Source organism: Oncorhynchus masou, chromosome 23, assembly GCF_036934945.1.
Source record: "Oncorhynchus masou masou isolate Uvic2021 chromosome 23, UVic_Omas_1.1, whole genome shotgun sequence".
NCBI lineage: Eukaryota > Metazoa > Chordata > Actinopteri > Salmoniformes > Salmonidae > Oncorhynchus > Oncorhynchus masou.
Genome location: NC_088234.1, coordinates 41,496,772 through 41,522,941, shown reverse-complemented (window position 1 = coordinate 41,522,941; position 26,170 = coordinate 41,496,772). Strand labels below are relative to the sequence as shown.

The 26,170-nt window shown below is 39.4% G+C and overlaps 1 protein-coding gene across 1 annotated transcript; it reads right to left on the bottom strand.

Moving 5' to 3' along the window:
• Positions 1–3,658: 3,658 nt before the first annotated feature.
• Positions 3,659–23,620, bottom strand: LOC135510852 (brorin-like). Its single transcript, XM_064932141.1, has 4 exons — positions 23,302–23,620; positions 14,612–15,363; positions 12,808–12,937; positions 3,659–6,108 (listed from the first exon to the last, which is right to left on the bottom strand). The coding sequence occupies exons 2-4, from the start codon at positions 15,281–15,283 to the stop codon at positions 5,957–5,959; spliced, it is 954 nt and encodes a 317-aa protein (XP_064788213.1). The 5' UTR covers positions 15,284–15,363; positions 23,302–23,620; the 3' UTR covers positions 3,659–5,956.
• Positions 23,621–26,170: the final 2,550 nt, after the last annotated feature.

Sequence of the window (26,170 nt, the reverse complement as noted above, 5' to 3'; positions counted from 1 at the left end):
CTCGTCCCACTGTGCTTGTACATTTGGTCAGTGCGATGGTTCGGCCGTTGTATTGAAAAGATGAATAAATAACTTGTTGACTCGATGAATTTGGAGTAATGCATTGACTGGACTTATGTTCCGGACTCCAACAGCAAACACTGATACAATCAGCAATGCAAACACATAGGTTGTAAAAAAGTATTTTTAGACAAAAATCACCACGATACAGTTGAAGTCGGAAGTTTAAATACACCTTAGCCAAATACATCTAAACTCAGTTTTTCAAAATTACTAACATTTAATCCAAGTAAAAATTCCCTGTCTTAGGTCAGTTAGGATCATCACTTTATTTTAAGAATATGAAATGTCAAAATAATAGTAGAGAGAATGATTTATTTCAGCTTTTATTTCTTTCATCACATTCCCAGTGGGTCAGAAGTTTACATGCATTCAATTAGTATTCGATAGCATTGCCTTTAAATTGTTTAACTTGGGTCAAACGTTTTGGGTAGCCTTCCACAAGCTTCCCACAATCAGTTGGATGAATTTTGTTCCATTCCTCCTGACCTAGCTGGTGTAACTGAGTCAGGTTTGTAGGCCTTCTTACTCACACACGATTTTTCAGTTCTGCCCATAAATGTTCTGTCGGATTGAGGTCAGAGCTTTGTGATGACCACTCCAATACCCTGACTTTGTTGTCTTTAAGCCATTTTGCCACAACTTTGGAAGTATGCTTGGAGTCATTGACCATTTGGAAGACCCATTTGTGACCAAGCTTTAACTTCCTGACTGATGTCTTGAAATGTTTCTTCAATATATCCACATAGTTTTCTATCCTCATGATGCCATCTATTTTGTGAAGTGCACCAGTCCCTCCTGCAGCAAAGCACCCCCACAACATGATGCTGCCACCCACGTGCTTCACGTTTGGGATGGTGTGTTTCTGCTGGCAAGCCTGCTCCCTTTTCCTCCAAACGAAACGATGGCCATTATGGCCAAACAGTTCCATTTCTGTTTCATCAGACCAGAGGACATTTCTCCAAAAAGTACGATCTTTGTCTCCATGTGCAGTTGCAAAACGTAGTCTGGATGTTTTATGGAGGTTTTGGAGCAGGCTTTTTCCTTGCTGAGCGGCCTTTCAAGTTATGTCGTAATAGGACAGTGGATGTAGATACTTGTGTACCTGTTTCCTCCAGCATCTTCACAAGGTCCTTTGCTGTTGTCTTGGGATTGATTTGCGCTTTTCGCACCAAAGTTTGTTCATCTCTAGGAGACAGAACGCGTCTCCTTCCTGAGCGGTATGACGGCTGTGGTCCCATGATGTTTATACTTGCGGTCTATTGTTTGTATAGATGAATGTGGTACCTTCAGGCGTTTGGAAATTGCTCCCAAGGATGAACCAGACTTGTGGAGGTCTACACTTTATTTTCTGAGGTCCTGGCTGATTTCTTTTGATTTTCTCATGATGTCAAGCAAAGAGGCACTGAGTTTGAAGGTAGGCCTTGAAATACATCCACAGGTACACCTCCAGTTGACTCAAATTATGTCAATTAGTGTACCAGAAGCTTCTAAAGCATGACATAATTTTCTGGAATTTTCCAAGCTGTTTAAAGGCACAGTCAACTTAGTATGTAAACTTCTGACCCACTGGAATTGTGATACAATAAATTATAAGTGAAATAATCTGTCTGTAAACAATTATTGGAAAAATTACTTGTGCAATGTACAAAGTAGATGTCCTAACTAACTTGCCAAAACTATAGTTAGTTAACAAGAAATTGTGGAGTAGTTGAAAAACGAGTTTTGCATTTAGTTGAGTTTGCAAAATGTCAAAAATGCTAGCAGCTTACAGGCTGTCGCCAATTTATGAACTCCAGGAGATAGTTGTTGTCCTCCTTTTATTTTATTTATTTTTTATTTCACCTTTATTTAACCAGGTAGGTCATTTGAGAACAAGTTCTCACTTACTGTGACCTGGCCAAGATAAAGCAAAGCATTGAGACAACAACAACAACATAACAGAGTTACCGATAAACAAACATACAGTCAATAAGACAATAGAAAAATCTATGTACAGTGTGCGCAAACGTAGAAGAGTAGGGAGGTAAGGCAATAAATAGGCCATAGAGGCGAAATAATTACAATTTAGCATTAACACTGGAGTGATAGTTGTGCAGATGATGACGTGCAAGTAGAGATACTGTGGTGCAAAAGAGCAAGAGGATAAATAACAATATGGGGATGAGGTAGTTGGGTGTGCTATTTACAGATTGGCTCCTAATCTGAGCCAAGACACAACTTCATATGCAGATCGATGTCTCCCATCTATGGACTTCACGTGACTGGGCAGAGGTGCAGCCATGGGTGGGCCCACTGGGGAGCCAGGCCCAGCCAATCAGAATGAGTTTTTCCACACAAAATGCCTTTATTACAGACAGAAATACTCCTCCACTTTGCATGTTGGGTTCATATTTTTGTTGTGTAGTGGCAAATAAACCTGGTAAATATCTTGCAGCTCTCATAAAATTAGTACATGCTAAACCAGTTGTAATTTAAGAAGATAAAGATAAAAAAGCGGTAATTAGAAACAATGCGATTTATGACAATTTTAAAAGCTTCTATGAAATGTATATACATTAGAACTAAACAACATTTAGTTGTACTATAGCCTTCTTATATTCCAGAAATCTGAAGCAATATCAGTAGACTAAAAATAATCACTAAAAACAGCGATCAACAAAGAATAAATATTAGATACTGTTAAGACATTCACACTGAGAAAAGCACCAGGAATCAATGGCCAACCATAGAATTCTATTCAACATTTTGGCACAAAGTAGCCCCCCTATTTACACATCACATAATTCAGTCCTTCCTTGTTTCATGTATCAAACAGATATTTCAGTTATATTAAAAGCAGGAAAATCTGGAGAGTCCCCTGCGGATTATAGACACATAAATGTAATAAATGGTGACAATAAAATAAAAACAAAACATATAAGAAATAGAATGGCAAATGTCTTACCAGACTTCATACAAATCAATCAAACAAGGTTTATTAAAAAAAGACACTTACAAACAAATACAAGAACATGTTTCAGTTTATTACAATACACAAAAAAAACAAGATAAAGATTTTTCAACAGTGTCTGTTGATGCCAAAAAAAAGACTTTGGACCATATTGACAGGCCTTTTCTATTCAAAACTTTGGAAGATTTCAACTTTCCAGCTAAAATAATACATTTAATAAAATAATTATATAAATGCTCTAAAGCAAACTTATACACAAATATTACATTTTCTGATGAAATTACTTTAGAAAGGGGCACAAGACATGGATGTCCCCTCTCCCCCCTTCTGTTCGCACCGGCAATTGAACCGCTTGCAGAAATAATTAGACAGAACACACACGTAACAGGTATTAGCATTGGTAAACATCAATAAAGACCAAAACGTATTTGCTGATGATCTCCTGATATACCTGACCAATTTTGAAAACTCAATGCCCCCTTTGATAAAAAATATTTTCTGAATACACAAAAAATCTCAGGATACAAAATTAATGGCAATAGGAAAAATAAAAATAATAACTTACGATCTACAGTAATTCTTTAAGTGGACCACAAACAAAAATTAAATACTTAGGATGCTTAATAAGTGCCAACAAACAACAAATATGTAAAGATCATTTTATTCCATTACTCAACAATATGAAAGCAGATCTAATTCAATTGAATAATCTTCCCATGAATCTTACAGGTAGAATAAACCTCTTTAGAATGGCATGGCTGCCTGAAGTTTTTGTATATATTTTCGCAAACACAGAAGACATTCTTTTAAAAAGTATACCCGGTCATAATAGACTTTATATGGGCATATAAAATATATAGAATAAAAAGGAAAGTTTTACATCGTCCTATGTCTGAGGGTGGTTTTACCTTCCAGACCTGGAATTGTATCAACTCGCTACACAAGGCTTTTACTTACGACATATGGTTAAATGCACTAAAGAGGAACAATGGGTACATACTTAAGCTGCACATGCTCATCCCCAGAGTCTTTCTACGTGTCTATTGTCAAAGGATAAAGCTAAGAACATTAACAACTTCATAGTTAAGAACACTATAACAATTTGGCAGAAAATGAAACGTGTTCTACAAGAACCAATATCACGCCCTAAAAACACAACCTTCTGGAACAATCCTTGGATAGCTTTTCAGAATTCACAGATAAATTGGTCCACATGCAAAACGTAAATATAAAGGCACAGAAACTGAAAATTACTTGGTAACAGAAAATACATTTATTTCCATGACAGAATTAAAAAGTGATTTTGGACTAACCAATGCAGACAGTTTCGAATACATACTTAAAAGTTACATATCACAAAATATATTTTGGACATCAGAGCAACCTTGAGGGAATCCTATTTCAGTCGGAAAAGGATGTTCATATGACAGGGAAGATATATAACACCTTGCAGAGAGCCTATCCAACTGACAATATCTTAGAAAAAATGTAAACTATTGGAACCAATATTTAAAAAGAACTGATGTTGGCATAAGAAGGAGGGAAAGTTGGAGCATCACTAACAGAATTGGAGTTAACAAAAATGGGTGCTTAATCCAGTATAAAATAATATATAGAATTTATTATATAAGATAAATTTGAAAATTCTACAACACAATGGCAGATTCATGTGTTAAGTGTAAAACTAATAATGTCTCAATAATCCATGCTTTCTGGGAATGCTATAAAGTTCAGAAGTTGTGGGCGGAACTAGAAAGATGGTTGTCAGAAAAATTACAATGTAAACTTACTTTTAATCCATCTGCCTGCATATTTCAAGACATGGTGTATTGAGATACCCAATGGACTGGATGATTTTCTTCTCATCGCTCATCTTGAAAAAACAAACTAAAAACATGCCAAATTAACATAATGGCAAAAATCCAAATATTTACTATTGAAATATTGAAATAGCATGGGCGAACAAGAAAAATGAATTGGTACAATTTAAGGCCAAGTGGCAAACGATAATGCAGGCACTAGGGATGGGGGTGTGAGCATGTGGGTCTGGGCAGATGAGAGGTAGTCATCATTTGTGTGTGTCTGTAAGTTGTTATTCGTATGTATAAATTTGTATCTGGAGTTGGATTTTTTTTAAATTACAATTGAAAAAAAAAATTTATACTTTTTTTATGTATTTGGTTCAATAAATTGATTGATATTATCATACAAGCACCTACAGCGCACAGGTTGCTGTTTATTTTAAACGTGAATACATAATACAAAGAGAACTGCTTACAAAAAGCGCATAAAATCAAAACACATTGAAATTGCAAAATACATATAAGTAAATCACAAAACAGTCATGTAATTTCTTACATTTCTTCACTAAGTTATTTTCAAAATTACATACAATTTTGAAACCTTACAAGTTTTACCCATTGTTTTACTTCAGGTGGTGCATCGTGTAAGAATGACACCACCTGTCAGTAGGCTATGGTTTCTACCTCTATGAAACACAGACAGTAAGGATTCTATACATTCCATGATGTTTATTTGATCTCTAACCCAATTCATTGCAGTTGAATAAAATGCAGTGGCTATAAAAAATATGTTTTGGCTAGTTTTTCTCCATAAATAATTCAGTACATAGATAAATAGATATTCTGTATATGGATTCAAACTCTTCATATAAAGCTTGATTTAATAATACATGTGATTGTAAATGCAGAAATCATACGGTCTGGGGGTGACCTTGATGTCTGGTATAGACTGGGTGAAGGCTGCATTGAGTTAGCCAGGTTAAACTAGACTGAAAGCTGCATTCAACATTTTTTGCGCTCACCAGCGTTCAGTCTGTTTTAATCAGGCTAGCGTTGAGTTGCGTGCTGGCTGACATGGACACGGCGAGGGCGCCTATTGTTCCATAGCCCCTGCCCCCATACCCATTGTCAGGGCCAGTCTCTAGCTCACCTGGCAATCATTCTTGCTGCAGGTAGCCTGATGTTCGATCTGCCACGTGCCCACTTCATACGTGCAGTAGCAGATTGTACACTCATCAATCTTCACCTCGCGCCCAGCTGGGATCACTTGTGTGTCTGCATAACAGTTTGGCCCTGGCAAAAGAAGAATCAAGGTAACTGTTAAAGTGATCTCAGACAATCTCAATGATTTTGTATACAGTCAATCAAAGAGCTGATCTACCCTGAAAAATAGCTTAGTGGGATTGTGGATGGAGTGGATGGGCTGGCTAAAGCCGTCAGCATGCTTTGGTTCGGCTGGCGCCTAGCCAAACTCAGCTAGGCAAACCGAACAAGTGTGCTCGTATACTCCCTTAAAATATTTTTGTTGAAAAATGTGGAAAAAGCTTCAGTAGTACTGTTTGTCCATCTTGAGATGCCGTAGACAGTATACGCATCCTCAAAATAGCAATAGATAACTCAATAAATATTTCATTAATTTTGACGTTTTTGCTGAGCAGATCTTAGTTGCGCAATTTTACATATATCTAAGCTGTTTGGTGCAGTATTTCTCAGGCGGAAAAAAAAATTCAGGAAACAAATTGTCTCTTGTTGAATGACAACAAACACTTCATTGAATCGCTACTGTTTACCAATCACCAATGAAGAGACGTAGACTTCGGCTGCCGAATTTGGCTTGCCTCCCTGAAAAAATGTATGAACAACCAAAAACAAACTTGCTGAAGACCAAAACGAACAAAAATGTCACCAAATGTCGTCATAATATACAGTACCAGTCAAAAGTTTGGACACACCTACTCATTCAAGGGTTTTTCTTTATTTTTAGTAGAATAATATTGAAGACATCAAAACTATGAAATAATCGCTACTGTTTATCAATCACGCCAATACAAATCGGGAAGAACACTGGACAGTTGAGATGCCGACACCCTGCGGTGTTAGAATTCCACGCACTCCAACAACAGTCCCACTGAGCTGTTTTTCATGGTGCTGAACCCCTGATCAGGTGGTAAAAAGGAAGACATGCCCAAATTCGTTACCCTTCATTGGATTGTCTCTCTGATGAAAAATAATGTTACTAATGCACATATGATCAAAACCACTTCAACATCATGCTTAAATCAGACATACAACTTTGTAAAACATCAATATTCTATTAATAAATGCAGTTGCACTGAAATGTAAAATCTCTGTTCATCAATCTTTAGTTTACATGTAACCTACATTTTACTTAGCTCTGGTTCCCAGTTTTGAAACGGTGGCCATTGTCTCAAGAAGCTCCATTTGTCTTCCACAACTGGCTAAAAATATATTCACATAAATCATCCCTTATCGTTCAAGCAGCATGGACCCAAATACCCATTCCTGGAGCTGAAGCCACAACATGACATACAGCTGCAGGCAATGGTTTCTCCTTAAAAAAAACATGAGCTTGAGCAACACTATTCTGGTATTAAGATGCTGCTTCCACTGATAAGTTGTGAGTCTTTCAGCTGAAGCAATAGGAATCTTCACTGGACAGAAGCACTGAGGAGAGGCATGCTGGCGCATCAATCTATAGTGAACAGTTTGCTGGGGCTGTCAAAATGCGAGCACTCACAGATTTATAACTCTAGATGAAGACTGAAGAAACCCTCCCTGAATAACAACTCACCACATGTCCCGTCTTCTGTCGCAATTGAGTCATTAATAACATTAAGCAAAATATTTCCTCAAGGATAGTCTATCAAAATGATTGAGACAAACTGGTAAATAATGTGTGATGCTATAAAGAGGTATACTTCACCCCAATACAAACCAGAAGAAATGTTGCTATGGAGCTAAGACTTGAGCGACAGACAGCCTGTCATCCATTTGTGGACAGAATGATTAGCATGACACCCAATCCTATTAATGTATGTACCCATGATGTGCCTCTCTGCTGTGCTTACTCTATGCTGTCACCCTTTCTTTCTGCTTATCACACGAATACCTCATCTTTTAGCCACCATGGCTTCATTAACACAACATCTCTCTTCTCTCTGACAGTAGAAAGTGGTTTTTATCCGAAAACATTAAATGGGCCTCAAAAGAGCATTATCCACCATTAATAACCTCAAGCATCAGACTATATCAGAAAACACAAATGGACAGTCCAAAATGTGATTGTGTAATAGGTACTGAAAACTGAGTCGGTGAGCTGAATGTGAAAGAAGCAGCCATTAGCACCTGTGGCTACTGGCGGTAGACGAGAGATAGAAATAAATCAGGGACACATCCTTATAATGTACACATCCTTAATGCTCCAATTTACTGGCTCTGAGAGTTGAGGTAAGGGAAATAGCAGAATAGTGAGAAATCCCTTCCCGTAATGTAGTTCTTTAGTACATATGCATTATGAATGCAGCAAAATGCCTTGGCTTTGTGAAAATGGTCATAGAAATTGTTTGGGTGTGAGAAGCCTTTGGAACAGTGAATTTCTATGCTATGAATCATTTAATTCCCAACATGTTACACTAGAATGAGTGTGCCGTCTTGAATATGTGCTGCCACATATTCTGGAACAGTCGATGGTGTAAGACAGTGCCAGGTTTTACGTTCTGTGAATCAGCACATCTTCTGTGTTAGGTTTTAGTGTTTATCTAGTAGTAGAGCATTTTCCATTCATGTTAATCTCACAAGCTGTCATTGTCTGTATTTCCATGTAAAACAAATAAGCTAAAGCAAAGGTGCCTGAAATAAACCTACAAATATTTCCATCGTAATAGTCTTGCAAGTTGTCTAAGAGAGTCTGCGGGGAGCATTATTGAAATAAAAAGAGCAAAATGTTGCACAGTTGAATGGTTATGGACAGCTGAGCTTTTGCATTTAATGAGTAGGAGTAATAGAATCGAGAATGGAAGCCATCGAGAATGGAAGCCATTGCTTTCCTTCATAATCAAGGGTGGTCGAGAGCTGCTTCGAAGTGGGAAATCAATGCAGTCTAATATCCCCACCACCATATATGTCTCCTACCCCTGCCATTTTGAAAGAGCTCTTAAATATATTTTCACGGCATCTCTAAACCTCTTCAATTAATATTTTTTACCAATACCTCCGTCATTTTAAATGAGAGAGTTGCTGTTCCCCCTAGCGACCAGGCTTCTTCCTCTTGTGTTTTGCCATTTGAAAGGGTTTTGGCTACGGTCTCGACTGTTTATTACAACCTCCTGGGATGAGTGTCGACCCCGATGTCTGAGCCTTTGAGAGCACCACTTGTTTCCTTAAGTGTTGCCAAGGCGATGGTCTGCACGAGCAAAACTCGAGACGGAGGGGCTACCAGTACCACCACTGAGGCATTGAGGACAGAGGGAGTTAGAGTCAGTAAAGTCAACTACTGGATTCTTGGAAGCAGCAGGAAACGTAAAACTTACAGAAGTGATGCTGAATTTCCTTAGCATACTTTTAATCCATTGTGTGGACAGGTATAATTGAATGTGTGCACAAAAACACGTGCATGGACTCTTGGAAGTTGGAAGTTTTAAGAGGATGAGAAAGGTTGTTTCTTTGTCTTTCTTCCACACTTCAATTGACTGCACCTGTGCATGCATTCTGCCATCTATATTTTAGTTGTTATGTAATACCAAATACGATGTGATGATTGTATCTTCATGATAGATTAACCTGGTTCAATGAACAGGTAAAACCTAATGTGAACCTGTTTTAGTTTCACAAAGTTGCAATGCCACAGATGTTCTTTGATATTCATGAGCAACTGCCTGGGTTGGATGCTAGCGATATCTCTCACTTTCATCTGTCCCCCGTGGGTCTTCCTCAAGTGTCTCTTTGCGTACAGCGTGAACAACACATCTGAGACATGTTGCTCTCGCTGACGATCGCGAATGATTAGATAATAGATGAAGTTATCAAACTTCCCAACACGTAGGTTTTTTACAATGTTAATAGAATACCTACTATCATAATTCATTATAGTAATGTAATGCATGTAAAAATGAGATAAAAGAATGACAGCATTAATGCCAAGTAGGCTATGACTTAATTGACCAACTTCTATTTCTCAGATGTTCTTCTAAAAACATAATTTATATTGAACATGTCAGTAAGGACATCTACTGTAATCTACTGACCCAAGTACAAGGTATTTTCCGCAACTAGACAATCTTTTTTTGTGAGTCTCCCATCCTGCCTGCGACATGATGGCCATTAGCAATGAGAGATGCTTTGATGTCATACTTCAGATGCATGGAGCGCTCAGGAGGTCGCAACAGCTGTTTCCCCCTTAGACAACATCTGTATGTGAGCCTGGCACTCCTACGATACAGTGAAAAACTTAAGAGACTACCTGAGTCAAACGTATTGGAGAATGGTTAAGCTGCTTAAGTTTGGTAGATCTGTAATCAACATTTAAGTGCACAGGGACATAAAGATAACTTACTGTAATCAAAAATCACAGCAAAAGCTGTGTTGTCTACCTACACGTTAACATACAAGGACACGTAATGTAAGAAATGTGAATGAGGTGGCAACCCACTGGGCACACACTGTTTAACGGAAGTTGTTTCCATGCCATTTCAATTAAATCATGTTGAACCAATGTGGAATGGACATTGAATTGATGTCTGTGCCCAGTGGGAAGGGACCGTCAAGGGAAGCAAATGAGTATGTACTTCCATCTCTTTGACAGGGTATCAAACACATGAGAACCAGAACAACCTAGTGTCCATAAATGTGCAACACTAGGACACTGAGATCAGAATGAAGATGCTGGCTACTGGCCCAGTAACACAACTTCCTGCATCAACACTCTTCCTGCGTCCCAATTATGTCTCTCTCCTCCTTGTTCACTTGACTTCACAAATTTGAAAGGAAATAATTGCTATAAGAAATAGGGTGGAAACTCCATCAGAGCTCAATGCTTTGAGCTCTGTGGGAAGTAGTGAATGAGTGTGTGAATGAGTGTACACTTTAGAAGAAAGGAGATCATTATTGGGACGCACCAATGTTTTTTTTTGCATAGTCCCTGAAAAGCAGCTGGATGCGCAACATTAACAGAGACGTATGAGAAAAAGGTTAAGTTCTCAGCTTGATTCAGATATAAGTGGCCTTTACAAGGGCTGACAATTGCCCTCTTACAGACACCAGAAAATGAGTAACATTTATTTTTGTTACAAGACCATGTAAATGTAGCCTAGACTATGAAACACAATGAAACAATGAAGACACCTAAACCCATGTTGAGGCCCATGAAAAAAATCTACCGACTCAAGCACTCAATGATGTCACACCCTGATCTGTTTCACCTGTGTGCTTGTCTCCACCCCTCTCTAGGTGTAGCCCATCTTCCCTATTATCCCTTGTGTATTTATACCTGTATTCTCTGTTTGTCTGTTGCCAGTTCGTTTTGTTCTTTAATACCTACCAGCATTTTTCCCTGCTCCTGCCTGTTTTCCTGCCCCTGTTTTCTAGTCCTTCCCGGGTTTTGACCATTCTGCCTGCCCTGAGACTGCCTGCCGTTCTGGACCATTTATACCTTCTCTGGATTATTGACCCCTGCCTGCCTTGACCTGTTGATTGCATGCCCCTGTTGTCAGGAATAAACTTTTGTTTCTTCAACGCTGTCTGCATCTGGGTCTTACCTCCAATGTGATAAATGGAGCCATGACAAAATATGTTTCAAATGTACAGTCAAGTACCATTTTACATTTTTATAGTGCTACTCTAAAACGGGGGGAATTGAAATGTGGTAATCTTATGGTAATAGCGGGACTGAAACTGGCCTTGATTCATTTTAAAACCACAACACTACAAAGCTCTTATTGCCTGAATGAGCGCATAGATTCGTTTGGATCCTTGATATACATGGACACCACATACAGTATGCCATATTTCTCGTAGTGCAGGTCCTTGTGCCTCTTCTCTGTAGATTCTTAACTCTGAAAATGGAACCCACCAAAACCTGACTTTGGGGCAAACATTGAGTTGTTCAAATCTCAGCACCAAGGAACTTGTACTAACTTTAGCATTCCAAGACACCTCTTGAGAAAGAGAGAGCTCTACTGCTGAAGATACAGGATGCACATGTATGCAAAAACAGCTATTGAAAAAATATCACTATCAATTAAATGTATTTCAGAAAACAATACAGTACTAATATTAAATGGTGGTATTTCACAAGTGAAGATGACAAAGGTATTACTGTTTGTTGGTATCAGTTTTTGTGTGTTTGCAGCAATAGAGTAAATATGAAGATATTTAATTTCATGTTGACTGCATTTCCCTTGTTTGTGGTACGGCATCGCTTTAAGTGGCCGAGATATGTTCGAGATGCATATCACCAGTCATCATTATTTTTTGCTGAAGGAGGCAACGTTGCTGACATTGCCATGTTGCATTAGAGTCACGCCATGAAAAACAAGGGGACACAATCTAGGACATGCTGTCTAAAATCATCTGAAACTATTTCAGATAATCCACAGTGAGCCAGAGAGGCAATCCTATAAGATGCAAGTGCAATGCTTTCAAATCAGAAGGTTCTCACCCTAACCCAGGATTCCCAAATCTTGATTCGACCTTTTATTTACACCAGCATATTGTGGAAACTTACCACGAGCATCTGTTCAAAAAATAGGGCTGGGTAATAAAAGAGGCATTCACACTTACACACGATCATATTAATTAATAGCACTGCAACAAACTATGATAAGGCATGATTTTTCTGGCCAATCATGTATGATTTCCCAAAGACAAACACTCAAATTCAAATGGTAAATGAAATGGCTCAGTGCTGCATGTGTGCATGCTGTGTGTTCCGTATTAAGGTAACGTAAGTGTTTTGAGACAAGCATGATCACTCACCGGTCTTACAGATGGGGCAGCACTGATCAGGCTCATACTCTGGATCGACACATTCTGTTTGAGGGCATGCTGACACAGAGCACAACACCTCTCCACTCCCCTCACAGCGACACTTCTCACACGGAGACACCTGGGGGCAGAGGGAGAAAGACTATTTGTAAATCTCTTTCATGTAAGCACTCACTCGCACACACACACACACACACACACACACACACACACACACACACACACACACACACACACACACACACACACACACACACACACACACACACACACACACACACACGCACACACACACGTCCGTCCCACCAGCCAACACAATGACATTGAACATCGAACATTCAGCCGCAAAGCTTAGAACACAGGAAATTCCGATCTTACAGAACGTTATTGGAAATAAATACTTTATTTGAAGGAGAGGAGAAATTAACTTCAGTGCGCAATCAACCGAAAATGGGGAAATCAATGTGCTGATTGTGTGCTCAGTGGGTAACAGATAGAAGCTTCCAAGTGTATTGCTTTGTGAACAAGAGGGAACAGTTTGTTTGTTTAATGGAGCTTTCCATTTCTGAAAGTATTGGAGAAAAACAGGTCCGAAAGACTGTCTGATGCAGCTTGTGCCGACGATACGCCTTCAACCAAGTCACCCCCCTCGACTGGAGATGTTACCGCTGTAGGTTTTAGTCTGAAGGCACTCGTGGCCATGTGAGGCTTTCCTTTTAATCAGAGACCATAGGTTAATCCTAACAGCATGGATCAAGTTGATTGCAGAGCGTCTCGAGCTTCGGCCTGGCACTCCACTGTGAAAAACGGCAAGAGAGACGCCACTTACTGTACCACCGCAGAACACAGCAATCAACCAGAAGGCTCTGCCTGTTGCTTTGTTTCAAATCCCATAGGCAGGCACCCACAGAGGATAGTGCTATGTACTTCAGTGGAAGTCGGTATCTCTCTCTCTTTCTCTTCTCTTTCTCTGATCTCTCTGTCTGTCTCTCTCTCCCTCTCTCTGCAGACTTCTCCCAGGAGAGCAACGAGCTGTGCCTCTCCATACAGAGCTGCTTGTATCACTCTGCGTTAGCAGAAATAAATCCCATATTAGACCTAACCTCTTGGTGTGACCCTCCAGTGCTCGCACAAAGGGACACATTATACAGCCACACATAATACATTTTTGATCAAATATAGAATAGAAAGTTGATGGTATAGTAAATCAAGAGATAAGACCTTTTGAGGTCTCTTGAGCTTGGCTTAAAATAGATAACTCCACAAAAACTAGCAAGTGCATCAAGATAGGAATATCAAGGGAAAAAATACTCTTAAGCTTAAACCGTACTATTCAATACAGCAGCGCCAAGTAAAATTCAAGCTTTGTGTGAATAAAATAAATGCAGACTTTTAATATGTGCTTGGCTGCTTTTTTGCTTGCTGCACTGAAAAGGATCGTTGTCTTGGTATAGTGCTCACGATGAACCCAGCATACAACTGGCAGGCTATCAACAGTTTCCCCGATGAAGGTCTACTGAGACTGAAACGTTGGTAACAAGATGCATTTCATCTGTGGCGCATGTAGATCACCAGTGTGCTTGAGTTTCTTTTCAACTCAGAGGTTGATCTCGTGAAGCACAGACTGTCGAAGAGACATTCATGTAGCCAAACGTTTTGCAACGGATAACAAACACAAATGTTTCTTATCTGACATGTTGAGGCAATCCCTTTCCCTTTTTGGCTTGTTGGCTTTTGGTTGGTTCCTAGAGAATACGACCCTGTAAATCTTTAAAGACCTAATTTCCAGACTCACCTTAAACTCTTGTAGCGTTGCGTAGACTTTTCCCCTGAACTCACAGTAGTTCTTCTTCTCCTTGCACTCTGGACAGCACTGGCTGGTGTCCACCCGGATGCAGCGAGGGTGAACTTTGGGACATTCAGGCTTGGCACACAGGGGTCCCTCGTCCGTGCAGAGGCAAGGGCACGTTGAGGGGCCCGGAGTAAATTTCTCCCCGATGGCAAACACAAAGCCACTCTCATCAATGCAGCCCTTCCCCCTGTAATCTGGATATGCATACTCGTCGAGAGAGAGGTTTGTTTCACTTGTAGGGCCCTCGTCTACTCGACTCAGGCCCCCCTCTTGCTCTTCCCACAACTCCTGTGATGCCTTCCCACCCTTGGATCCACCACGTTTCTGGGAGCTGGAGTTCGTCCTGGATCTGTTGACAGAAGTTCTATTGCTGACCCCTCTGTTGGCCTCCAGGCCCATGAAGCTGATCTCTTTCAGCTGTTTTTGGGTGCTGTAACTGTGCGCCCCCTCCGAGGCCTGCTGCTTGTCATACTTGTCCTCTCTGGCCTGGGTCAGGACACGCTCAAAGCGTTCCCGGCTCACCAACAAGTCTGCCACGGGATTACACTGACTACTGGTCATGAGAAACCACATAACAAACAGGACTTCCGCTGTCATGGCAACAGAGTGCAGCATCTCTCCCCACCACCTATAAGGTGGGATGACACCTTGGCTTCACATAACACACTTCACATCTCCGGTGTGAGCCAGTCCATCTGGAAAAAGAAAATGAAACCGTTATTAATTATTTGACAGGATTGTCACATTTAGTATAGACATTTATATTGTCTCCTAGCGTGGTCCAGAATCAGTTGGATAGATGCGGTGAAGAGGTCAATGGAACGCAGACCGTGGGGGATAGAAGAAGGATGCCAGATGATGCACATTTCAACAAATCTGATCTAACAAAGTGAATATTCTTCAAATGCATCATGATAGATGTATTAGGACAGGCCCACAGTGTGGTTAATAAAGTCCGATTTGGATATACAGGGTATTTGGCAGATTTCGCAGCACAACATTTAGAAGTTGTCCTTTTTCAGGTATAGAAGAAGTGACTGCTAAATGCTAACTCCTGTTTTGTATATGCTAACTCCTATTTTGTATATGCAAACCCCTGTTTTGTATATGCTAACTCCTGTTTTGTATATAGCATAGCTAGCGTAAAATAAATTAGAGGTGGTAGTCAAAGTTGTTTTTAACTGTAATACAGTTTATTGCTGACGATGACATGAACATGTATTGGGGTTGACATCCATACAGCATTATACTCCATGGCATTTACATTGTTTGGTCGAGTTCCATTGACCTCTTTATGCATTTAGCTGGCTATACAGCATAAACAAATATGACTAATTGTCTCCATGTTAGCCCCAATAACGGTAAGAATTCTGTTTTTTGATTGCAATGTCTGATCCTATCAAAGAAACACCTGACATGACATAAAGAAAAGCCTATTTACTGGGACTGTATTGATTTGGCCTGTCAGGAAATCAATAGGCTTTCTTACATGAACGCTTCCTTGCATCAAATACTTCCAGCAGAGATAGACTGAGGAGAAAATGGCTCAAAAATAACTTGAATCTAACACTCTCACTCCCAACTCAGAACAAAGGGAAAAATAATCAATGGATACCAGTTCAAATAAAGAACTGTATACAGGGAGAAATTGATTAGAAAAAGAGATCATGATTCTCTTCAGGAAGAATGAATTTACTGTCGCTTGAAGAAATTACCAGACCAACTTAGATCAGTGAACAGTGTTATAAAGAGCAATAAAATGAAGTGTGTCCTTATACAGTATATTCTATAACTTTGGCTCCTGTTTGGTGCAGTGGTCTCAAACTCCAGACAGGGCCACCAAACTGCGGCTTACGGATCTGATGTGCCCCGCTGGCCAGGAGTTTGAGACCACTAATGAAAAGGGAATCAAAATTTACGCCTTTGGATTCATTATTTATATTTGTCAAACAATGGCCATATCTACCAAATTCAGCAATCATAACAGACACCAACTGTCATGACTATTTGCTGTATTACATTTTCTATGACAGTATCATGACACCACCACCCTAGGTAAGTACAGTGCCTTCAGAAAGTATTCATACCCTTTGACTTATTATTCTGTTATGTTACAGCCTGAATTCAAAATGGATTTTTTTGAAATTCACTCATCTACACACAATATCCCATAATGACAAAGTGAAATAATCAGAAATATTCGCAAATTTATTGAATATATTATTGACATAAATATTCAGACTCCTGAGTCAATACTTTGTAGAAGCACCTTTGGCAGTGTTTACAGCTGTGAGTCTTTCTAGGTAAGACTCTAAGAGCTTTCCACACCTGGACTGTGCAACATTTGCTCATTATTCTTTTCTAAATTCTTCAAGCCCTATAAATTGGTAGTTGATCATTGCTCGACAACCATTTCCAGGTCTTGCCATAGATTTTCAAATAGATTGAAGTCAAAACTGTAACTCAGCCACTCAGGAAGATTCACTATCTTCTCAGTAAGCAACTCCAGTGTAGATTTGGGCTTTTGTTTTAGGTTATTGTCCTGCTGAAAGGTGAAATCCTCTCCCAGTGCCTGGTAGAAATCAGACTGAACCAAGTTTTTCTCTAGTATTTTGCCTGTGCTTAGCACCATTACATTTATTTTTTTATCCTCAAATACTCCCCAGTAGATAACAATCACAAGCATACTCATAACATGATGCAGCCACCACTAAGCTTGAAAATATGGAGAGTGCTACTCATTAATGTGTTGTATTGGATTTGCCCCAAACATAACCCTTTGTATTCTGGACAAAAAGTTAATTGCTTTGCCACATTTTTTTGCAGTATTACTTTATTGCCTTCTCACAAACAGGATGCATGTTTCTGAATATTTTTTATTCTGTACAGGCTTCCTTCTTTTCCCTCTGTCAGTTAGGTTAGTATTGTGGAGCAACTAAAATGTTGTTGATCCATCCTCAGTTTTCTCCTATCACAGCCATTTAACTCTGCAACTGTTTTAAACTCACCATTGGCCTGGTGAAAGTGCTGAGTGGTTTCTTACTGAGTTAGGAAGGATGGCTGTATCTTTGTAGTGACCTGGTGTATTGATACACCATCCAATGTGTAATTAATAACTTCACCATGGTCAAATGGATATTCAATGTCTGTTTTTTTCCATTTGTATCCATCTACCAATAAGTGCCCTTTGCGAGGCATTGGAAAACCATGTTCTTTGTAGTTGAATCTGTGTTTGTAATTCACTGCTCGACTGAGGGACCTAACAGATAATTATATATGTGGGGTAAAGAGAGGACGTAGTCCTTCTAAAATCATGTGAATCAATATTATTGCACACAGAGTGAGTCCATGCAACTTATTAGGCCATTTCTTACTCCTGAATGTATTTAGGCTTGCCATAACAAAGGGGTTGAATAGTTATTGACTTTAAACATTTCAGCATTTCGTTTTTAATTCATTTGTAAACATTTTCAAAAAACATAATTCCACTTTGACATTATGGGGTATTGGAAAAAAGTCAAGGCGTGTGAATACTATCAGCCCATAGAAGCAGGTGCCTATCTCCTGTTTCTGCAGTATTCAAGTGCACCTCCTAGACAGGACTGTTAGTCTGTCACAGGTCCTTACCGCCATCGGGTCCCATTTTTATAGTCCTTGGTATGACTCATCCAGGGATGTAACTCCCAACCTTCCAATATCAGGGTGAACACTCTATCCACAATGCCACAGAGTTGGTCCTAGGTAAGTAGGACGGACGTCAATTACTGCATTGAGTTGACGAGGTCATGTTGATGACACCCGTATGCAACGTCTTGTGACAGAGACGAAGACACGTTTTGTTTCATTACTAATCAATCTATTTGAGTCACTAAACTATCATAATATGTCATTTATTTTTGTGATTTAATGCCTTTCTGTCTTTTATTTAGACACTGTAGCAGAATGGATGTGTCTATCTCTGTGTAAAAAGGTAAGATTTCTCTGTATTGACTTTGACCTAATAATGAGCTGTAGACATGTATCGGGACCCATTTAAAAAAGAGTCCATGCAGTATTGATTCAAATGTCAACTCCACTGGCACTGAATTAGCTTTCAACAGAGTAGCTGCAACTACCATTTCCTAATTAGGATTCTCATGAAAGAATAGAAGCTGTATAAATATTTTAAGCTTTCTCTGAGCAAGTCAGTCTTAAAGAAAATGCTGTATAGTAATATAAAGGGAACAATAAACATATGTTATCAGTAACAACATAAAAAAAATGTAATTTCTTAGGATATGCCACACTAATAAATGGATGGGCCTGTCCTGGCACCTCGGGGAAGTATATATTGAGATAAGGGCTGCGGTGAATTCGAACTCAATTCCAAACATAAATTGGAAGTCACTTCATGTGTAGTCTCAACACACAGCCCGAGACTTCCAGCCCGGGGACGAGGTTACTTCAACATCTGCATTTAAGACAAGAATAATTTTGCAATACCCGAAAACAATTCCAATCCATTCACAGAACAGACTTGAATTGAAAATGAGTGGTGTGGGGATGCCAGTAGCGTTTGGTATTTGTGAGGTGATTCTGTTCTGTTAAATTGTTGTGTATGAGCCAAGAGTCAAAATCAAAAAAGCAAGGCTGAGACTGGGCTCTAAGAGGTGGCAGAACAAGGTGCATACCGATAGTGCCGCAGCAGACAGAGCCAGTGGTTCATTAGTAAAAGGACATCATTTGGCTCTATTTGCCGTAACCTAAAAGCTGCTAGTACCTGGCTGCGACAGTCCCGCTGCTACTGCTGCTGCATGCTAGCTGTCCTCTTTCCCTCCTACTGGACTCTGCATTGTCCTCAAGCTAACCATCAACCAGAATCTGGGTTCATAGTGGCTCTCGTCAACAGTGTGTTCGTCTTTCTTTTTCTCATATTGTTTTTCTCTTATTGCCTTTTATCTTTTATCTGTTAGTTCATGTGGAAGTCAATTGCATATGTGGAAATAATCCCAATGATTATCTAACAGTGGTAATGAGTTATTTCTGTATAATTCAGTACAGCAATAGTGGTTGATGAGCACAGAATGAATGGTTTATTGATGCCTGTCTGGCTGACAGAAGACTATCAATGTTTCCATTGACATTTAAAGGTGTACTGCTCTACTGGTTTAGAATGAATGAACAGGTTTTGTCTTTTGATGAGAGCAGGTTTAGGCTAGTCGTTACTGTTGACACAGTTGTGATTCAGTCGAGGTTCAGTCGAAGTTGTCTTCACATCTCAAAATGCCTATCTGACTGAACAATGCAATGTCTGACTGAACAATGCAATGTCTCAGCAACATTTAATCAGGCTCGGCAAAATTTCATCTGGCTATGCTATTTAAGTGTGAAACTGCCAGGTTCAATAACATTTAACGAGACACTGAAATTGTGACATATGTTATATTATAGTCTTATTCATCAGCCAGCCTGGCAAGGAAGGCTACATCAAAACTTAACTAGAATATCAGTCAAAAGTTTGGACAGACCTACTCATTGAAGGGCTTTTCTTTATTTTTACTATTTTCTACATTGTAGAATAATAGCGAAGACATCAAATCTATGAAATAACACATATGGAATCATGTAGTAACCAAAAAAGTGTAAAACAAATCAAAACATATTTTATGGTTGAGATTCTTCAAATAGCCACCCTTTGCCTTAATAACAGGGGTGGTATACAGAAGATAGCCCTATTTGGCAAAAGACCAAGTCCATATTATGGCAATAACAGCTCAAATAAGCAAAAAAGAAATGATAGTCCATCATTATTTTAACACATGAAGGTCAATCAATACTGAACATTTCAAGAACGTTTAAAGTTTCTTCAAGAGCAGTTGCAAAAACCATCAAGCGCTATGATGAAACTGGCTCTCATGAGGACTGCCACAGGAATGGAATACCCAGAGTTACCTCTGCTGCAGAGGATAAGTTCATTACAGTTACCAGCCTCAAAAATTACAGCTGCAAAGAAACCACTACTAAAGGACACCAATAATAATAAGAGACATGCTTGGGCCAAGAAACAAGAACAATGGACATTAAACCAGTGGAAATCTGTAATTTGGTCTGGGGTCCAAATTGGAGATTTTTGGTTCCAACCGCCGTGTCTTTGTGAGACCTGGTGTGGGTGAACGGATGATCTCTGCATGTGTATTTCCCACCGTAAAGCATGAAGGAGGAGGTGCAATAATGTGAGGGTGCTTTGCTGGTGACACAGTCTGTGATTTATTTAGAATTCAAGGCACACTTTAACCAGCATGGCTACCACAGCATTCTGCTGCAATACACCACCTCATCTAGTTTGGGCTTAGCGGGACTATCAATTGTTTTTCAACAGGACAATGACACAACACACATCCAGGCTGTGTAAGGGCTATTTTACCATGGAGAGTGATGGAGTGCTGCATCAGTTGACCTGGCCTCTACAATCCCCGACCTCAACCAAATGAAGATGGTTTGGGATGAGTTGGACCGCAGAGTGAAGGAAATCAGCCAACAAGTGCACAGCATATGTGGGATCTCCTTCAAGACTGTTGGAAAAGCATTCCAGCTGAAGCTGGTTAAGAGAATGTCAAGAGTGTGCAAAGCTGTCATCAAGGCAAAGGGTGGTTATTTGAAGAATTTCAAATATAAAATATATTTTGATGTTGTTTTTTTTACATGATTTCCATATGTGATATTTCATAGTTTCGATGTCTTCACTATTATTCTACAATGTGGAAAATGTCAAAAATAAATAAAAATCCTTGAATGAGTAGGTGTTCTAAAACTTTTGAACGACGGTGTCTCATAAAAGGCCAGTTTTACATTGAGTGAAGACTGTATAGTTGTTGCTGATAGACTCATGTATAATATTTGAATTGGACTGGTTTGGCAAGGGCTGACCAATACAAATGATTTAGATGAGCACTTTTGGGGACCTGATCTTCCTCATCCTTCCTTCCTTCTTTGTTGAGAGCCTAGAGTTGTTCCATGGCTGACTGCTCTAAATGCTCTTGTTGGTCCAACACACATCTATGAAGGGTCAATCTCTTAATTCTTGAGTGGAGTTCTCACTTCATGCCAAAATCTTCTGGGGGAAACCAGCGAATAACGGCCACCGTTGTTTATTCACGATTATCATCTCTAGGCTATGCTGCTCGGCCTCCTTTGTTAGGGTGGGTCTACTAAATGATCAAATGGAGTCTTATGCAAATGGAAATGTAGTGGAGTCTGCCCTTAACTCCGAGGTTGGATAGCATCAGCAGTTTATAACAGACCGTAGCAGAGTAAGCTGGGAAGAGAATAACTGGCTGAAGCATTTCCTATTTTATGGCTCCTTACACAGTCATGTTGTACAACTGATGTACAACAACACATTTGCCTCAATGGTTGTGATGCTATTGATATTGTTGTGATACAACAGAGAGCTTGACTGAAAAAAAAATATATATATGTATATATATCCACAATGCTTGTGAATTTATTTTTGTGCAGAAAAACTGTCAACTGTATCACAGTCGTATCAGCGGTACATTTTGAGTATGTACAGGGCCACTTAAATAAGGTAGCAACTGTGTGCTGGAGGTCGCCTATCATATCAGCAATGAAACCCCATTCACACGACTAACCTCAAGACCAGTTCAACTCCCACACTGGGCTTACACTGGTTGAATCAACATTGTTTCCACGTCATTTAATGACGTTGAACCAATGTGGAATAGACTTTGAATTGATGACTATGCCCAGTGGGCCATCTTGTAGTCGACAACCAAAATCCCCCAATTAAAGCTAAGCTGCAGTTATTAAAGGGAAAGGCAGTGTTCTCTTAAGGCTTATACTAAGCTCTATTGCAACTATAACACAGACACACCATTTTCAGAACGGATTTTTTGAGAGATGTTTCCTAAGCACACTGACCTATTGGTTGTTAAATGATTATATGAGGTTTCTATGGTTCAAACCTTTCAACATGACATGATGACAAATGATGCATGTGATAGGAGAATTCAATGTTTTATGTTGTAATTGCTTATTTCAAGAAGTTAATTTGCAGTATGATCAAATAGATTGTGCTTAGTCTTGACATCCCAAACCTCAACATGTTTATTCAGTTTCCAGCACCTGTTACAGCGCTATAGCCTCGGTTATTAAATGGATTTTAGACATTGCCAGACATCTCAAAACAGGAGGTACGAATGTTATTTCGCAGCGAATTCACATTGTTGTCCAAATTCAACATAAAATAAAACCTTTCATTATTCTGATTATAGCGACATACACATTTAGTTTATTAGATTGGTCGTCAGATTAGAGCGCAACAGTCTTATACGCAGGTAGACCGTCTTCGAATGGTTTTATTATGTTATTACTACCTCGCCGGTTTCCAATCTGTCCAGATATGCATGCACATTCTATTATGCATTTACTACCTTTAAATCCATTATGTATACTATAGATGTCAGGGGCGTGATGCTATGAATCATCAGATATTTACACAACTATCTCCTATTGAACAAAGTCAATTGGTATAAATGAAGCCACATTATTTCATATTGGATTAATTGGTGGGGTATACACCTGCATAAATTGCGAACCAATTGAAAGTGGCAGATAATATAAATGCATGTTACCTGTAAGCTTCTGCATGTGTCCTTTATCCGTTGGCTGACGGTTGGGTTGAGGAAGAAGTCGAAGCTTTCTTATTGCAGGCTATAAACTGCCCACGGTAACAACATATCACTATAGAGACAGAGAAACGGTCGTATATAGCCTACAACAAACCAATAATACAAACACTATTGCAAACACTGATCTAGTAGCGTAGTTCCCAATAAGGATGCTTGATTGTCTAGACGTGTCTTGCACAACTTACGGTCTTCCTTTCTACGTACAGTATAACAACTGTTCTGTCGTTCGTTCGATACACTGTGAGACGAGTGTGGCGCCAATGCTCTCCCTGGTGTACATTGGCACTTTTTTGGTATGGGTGACCAAAAAAACATTAGGGTACTTGCGTCACATATTCATGGGGTCAATGAATTAGGAGCGTGGACTTGACCACTAGAAGGGCTGTGTATGGCTTCTTTATGGAGAATTCAACCAATAAAGCATGAGTGGAGTCTGTGAAGACCCTCGAACCAACCAAGATATTGTTTTTAGTAGGTTATTCTGTTCTTTGAGGGTCCTTAATGTAAAGTTTCACTACAGTAATTTCATTTGGCTGATATGAGAAAAGCATTGTGAACTGAGACTGTGCCCAGACAAATCAATGCTCAAGTCAAAGAACACACACACACACACTCACACTCACACACACACACACTCTCACACTCACCACACACACACACACACACACACACACACACACACACACACACACACACACACACACACACACACACCTTACCTTTTTTACCACAATAAAAAATGATATCATTCATAACACATTCCAGTACCATAATTAAGCTATTTGGTCAATGTCTTACTCAATGCTCACTCTCGGAAAATCTAGGCATTTATCAGAGTATGGCAACATGCATACTGTACATGTCATAGAGTAGCACTGCAGAGTGATTAAGCTCAAATCCTTTTCATTCCCAACACTGTGGGTACTACATTAATATAATTGATTATTTCGAGTAATTCCATGCCCCTTTACTTTCCCCTGTGACAGGGCCAGAAAGGAAATCATTACTCTTACATTCAACAAAAGTCTGTGAACTCCTAACTGCCCAGGGCACACAGCCCAGCACCACTGTTGACTGTTGCTGCAGTTACCCTTCACCTGTCTTTACTTGCTGTCATTACATTCCCATTCCCCAACTATTGATTATATTCAACAGCATTTTAGACCTGAATGGAATAATCCACTATTTGGAAATGTAAGACCATGGTATGTATTTATTGGGTTCTTAGGGGGTTGGATTATGAGCACAGGGAAATGATGAATCTTTCAATTCATATATAAAAAAAAGGTTTAATACAGTGCCTTCAGAAAGTATTTATACCCCTTGACTTATTCCACATTGTGTTGTGTGACACCCTGAATTCAAAATGGATAAATATACAGTACCCGTCAAAAGTTTTGCCACACCGACTCATTCAAGGGTCTTTTTTGCAATTTTCTACATTGTAGATTCTTCAAAGTAGTATTCTCTCAACCAGCTTCATGAGGTGGTCACCTGGAATGCATTTCAATTAACAGGTGTGCCTTGTTAAAAGTAAATTTGTGGAATTTCTTTCCTTCGTAATGCATTTGAGCCAGTCAGTTGTGTTGTGACAAGGTAGGGTTGGCATACAGAAGATAGGCCTATTTGGTAAAAGACCAAGTCCATATTATTGCAAGAACAAATCAAATAAGCAAAGAGAAATAACAGTCCATCAGTACTTTAATACATGAAGATCAGTCAATCTGGAAAGTTTCTGCAAGAGCAGTCGCAAAAACCATCAAGCGCTATGATGAAACTGTCTCTCATGAAGACCGCCACAAGAAAGGAAGACCCAGAGTTACTTCTGCTACAGAGGATACGTTATTAGATTTACCAGCCTCAAAAATTACAGCCCAAATAAATGCTTCACAGAGTTCAAGTAACAGACACATCTCAACTGTTCAGAGGAGACTGCATGAATCAGGCCTTCATGGTCGAATTGCTGCAAAGAAACCACTACTAAAGGACACCAATAATAAGAAGACTTGATTGGGCCAAAAAACACAATCAATGGACATTAGACAGTTGGAAATCTGTCCCTTGGACTGATGAGTCCAAATTTGAGATTTTTGGTTCCAACCGCCGTGTCTTTGTGAGACGCAGAGTACGTGAACGGATTATCTCCACGTGTCAGATGACCTGGCCTCCACAATCACCCGACCTCAACCCAAATGAGATGGTTTGGGATGAGTTGGACTGCAGAGTGAAGGAAAAGCAGCCAACAAGTGCTCAGCATATGTGGGAAATCCTTCAAGAGTGTTGGAAAAGCACTCCAGGTGAAGAGGTGAGAGAATGCCAAGAGTGTGCAAAGCTGTCATCATGGCAAAGGGTGGCTACTTTGAAGAATCAAAAATATACATATTTTTTTTATTTGTTTAACACTTTTTTGGTTACTACTGTACATGATTCCATATGTGTTATTTCATAGTTTTGATGTCTTCACTATTATTCAACAATGTAGAAAATAGTAAAAATAAAGAAAACCCCTTGAATGAGTAGGTGTGTCCAAACTTTTGACTGGTACGGTATATTTTTTCTCTCACCCATCTACACACAATAACCCATAATGACAAAGTAAAAACATATTTATAAATGTTTGCAAATTTATTGAAAATTAAAAATAGAATGATCTAATTTACCTAAGTACTTACACCCCTGAGTCAATACATGTTAGATTCACCTTTGGCAGTGATTACAGCTGTGAGTCGACTGGGTACATCTCTAAGAGCTTTCCACACCTGGATTGTACAATATTTGCTCTTTGTTCTTTTCCAAATTCTTCAAGCTCTGT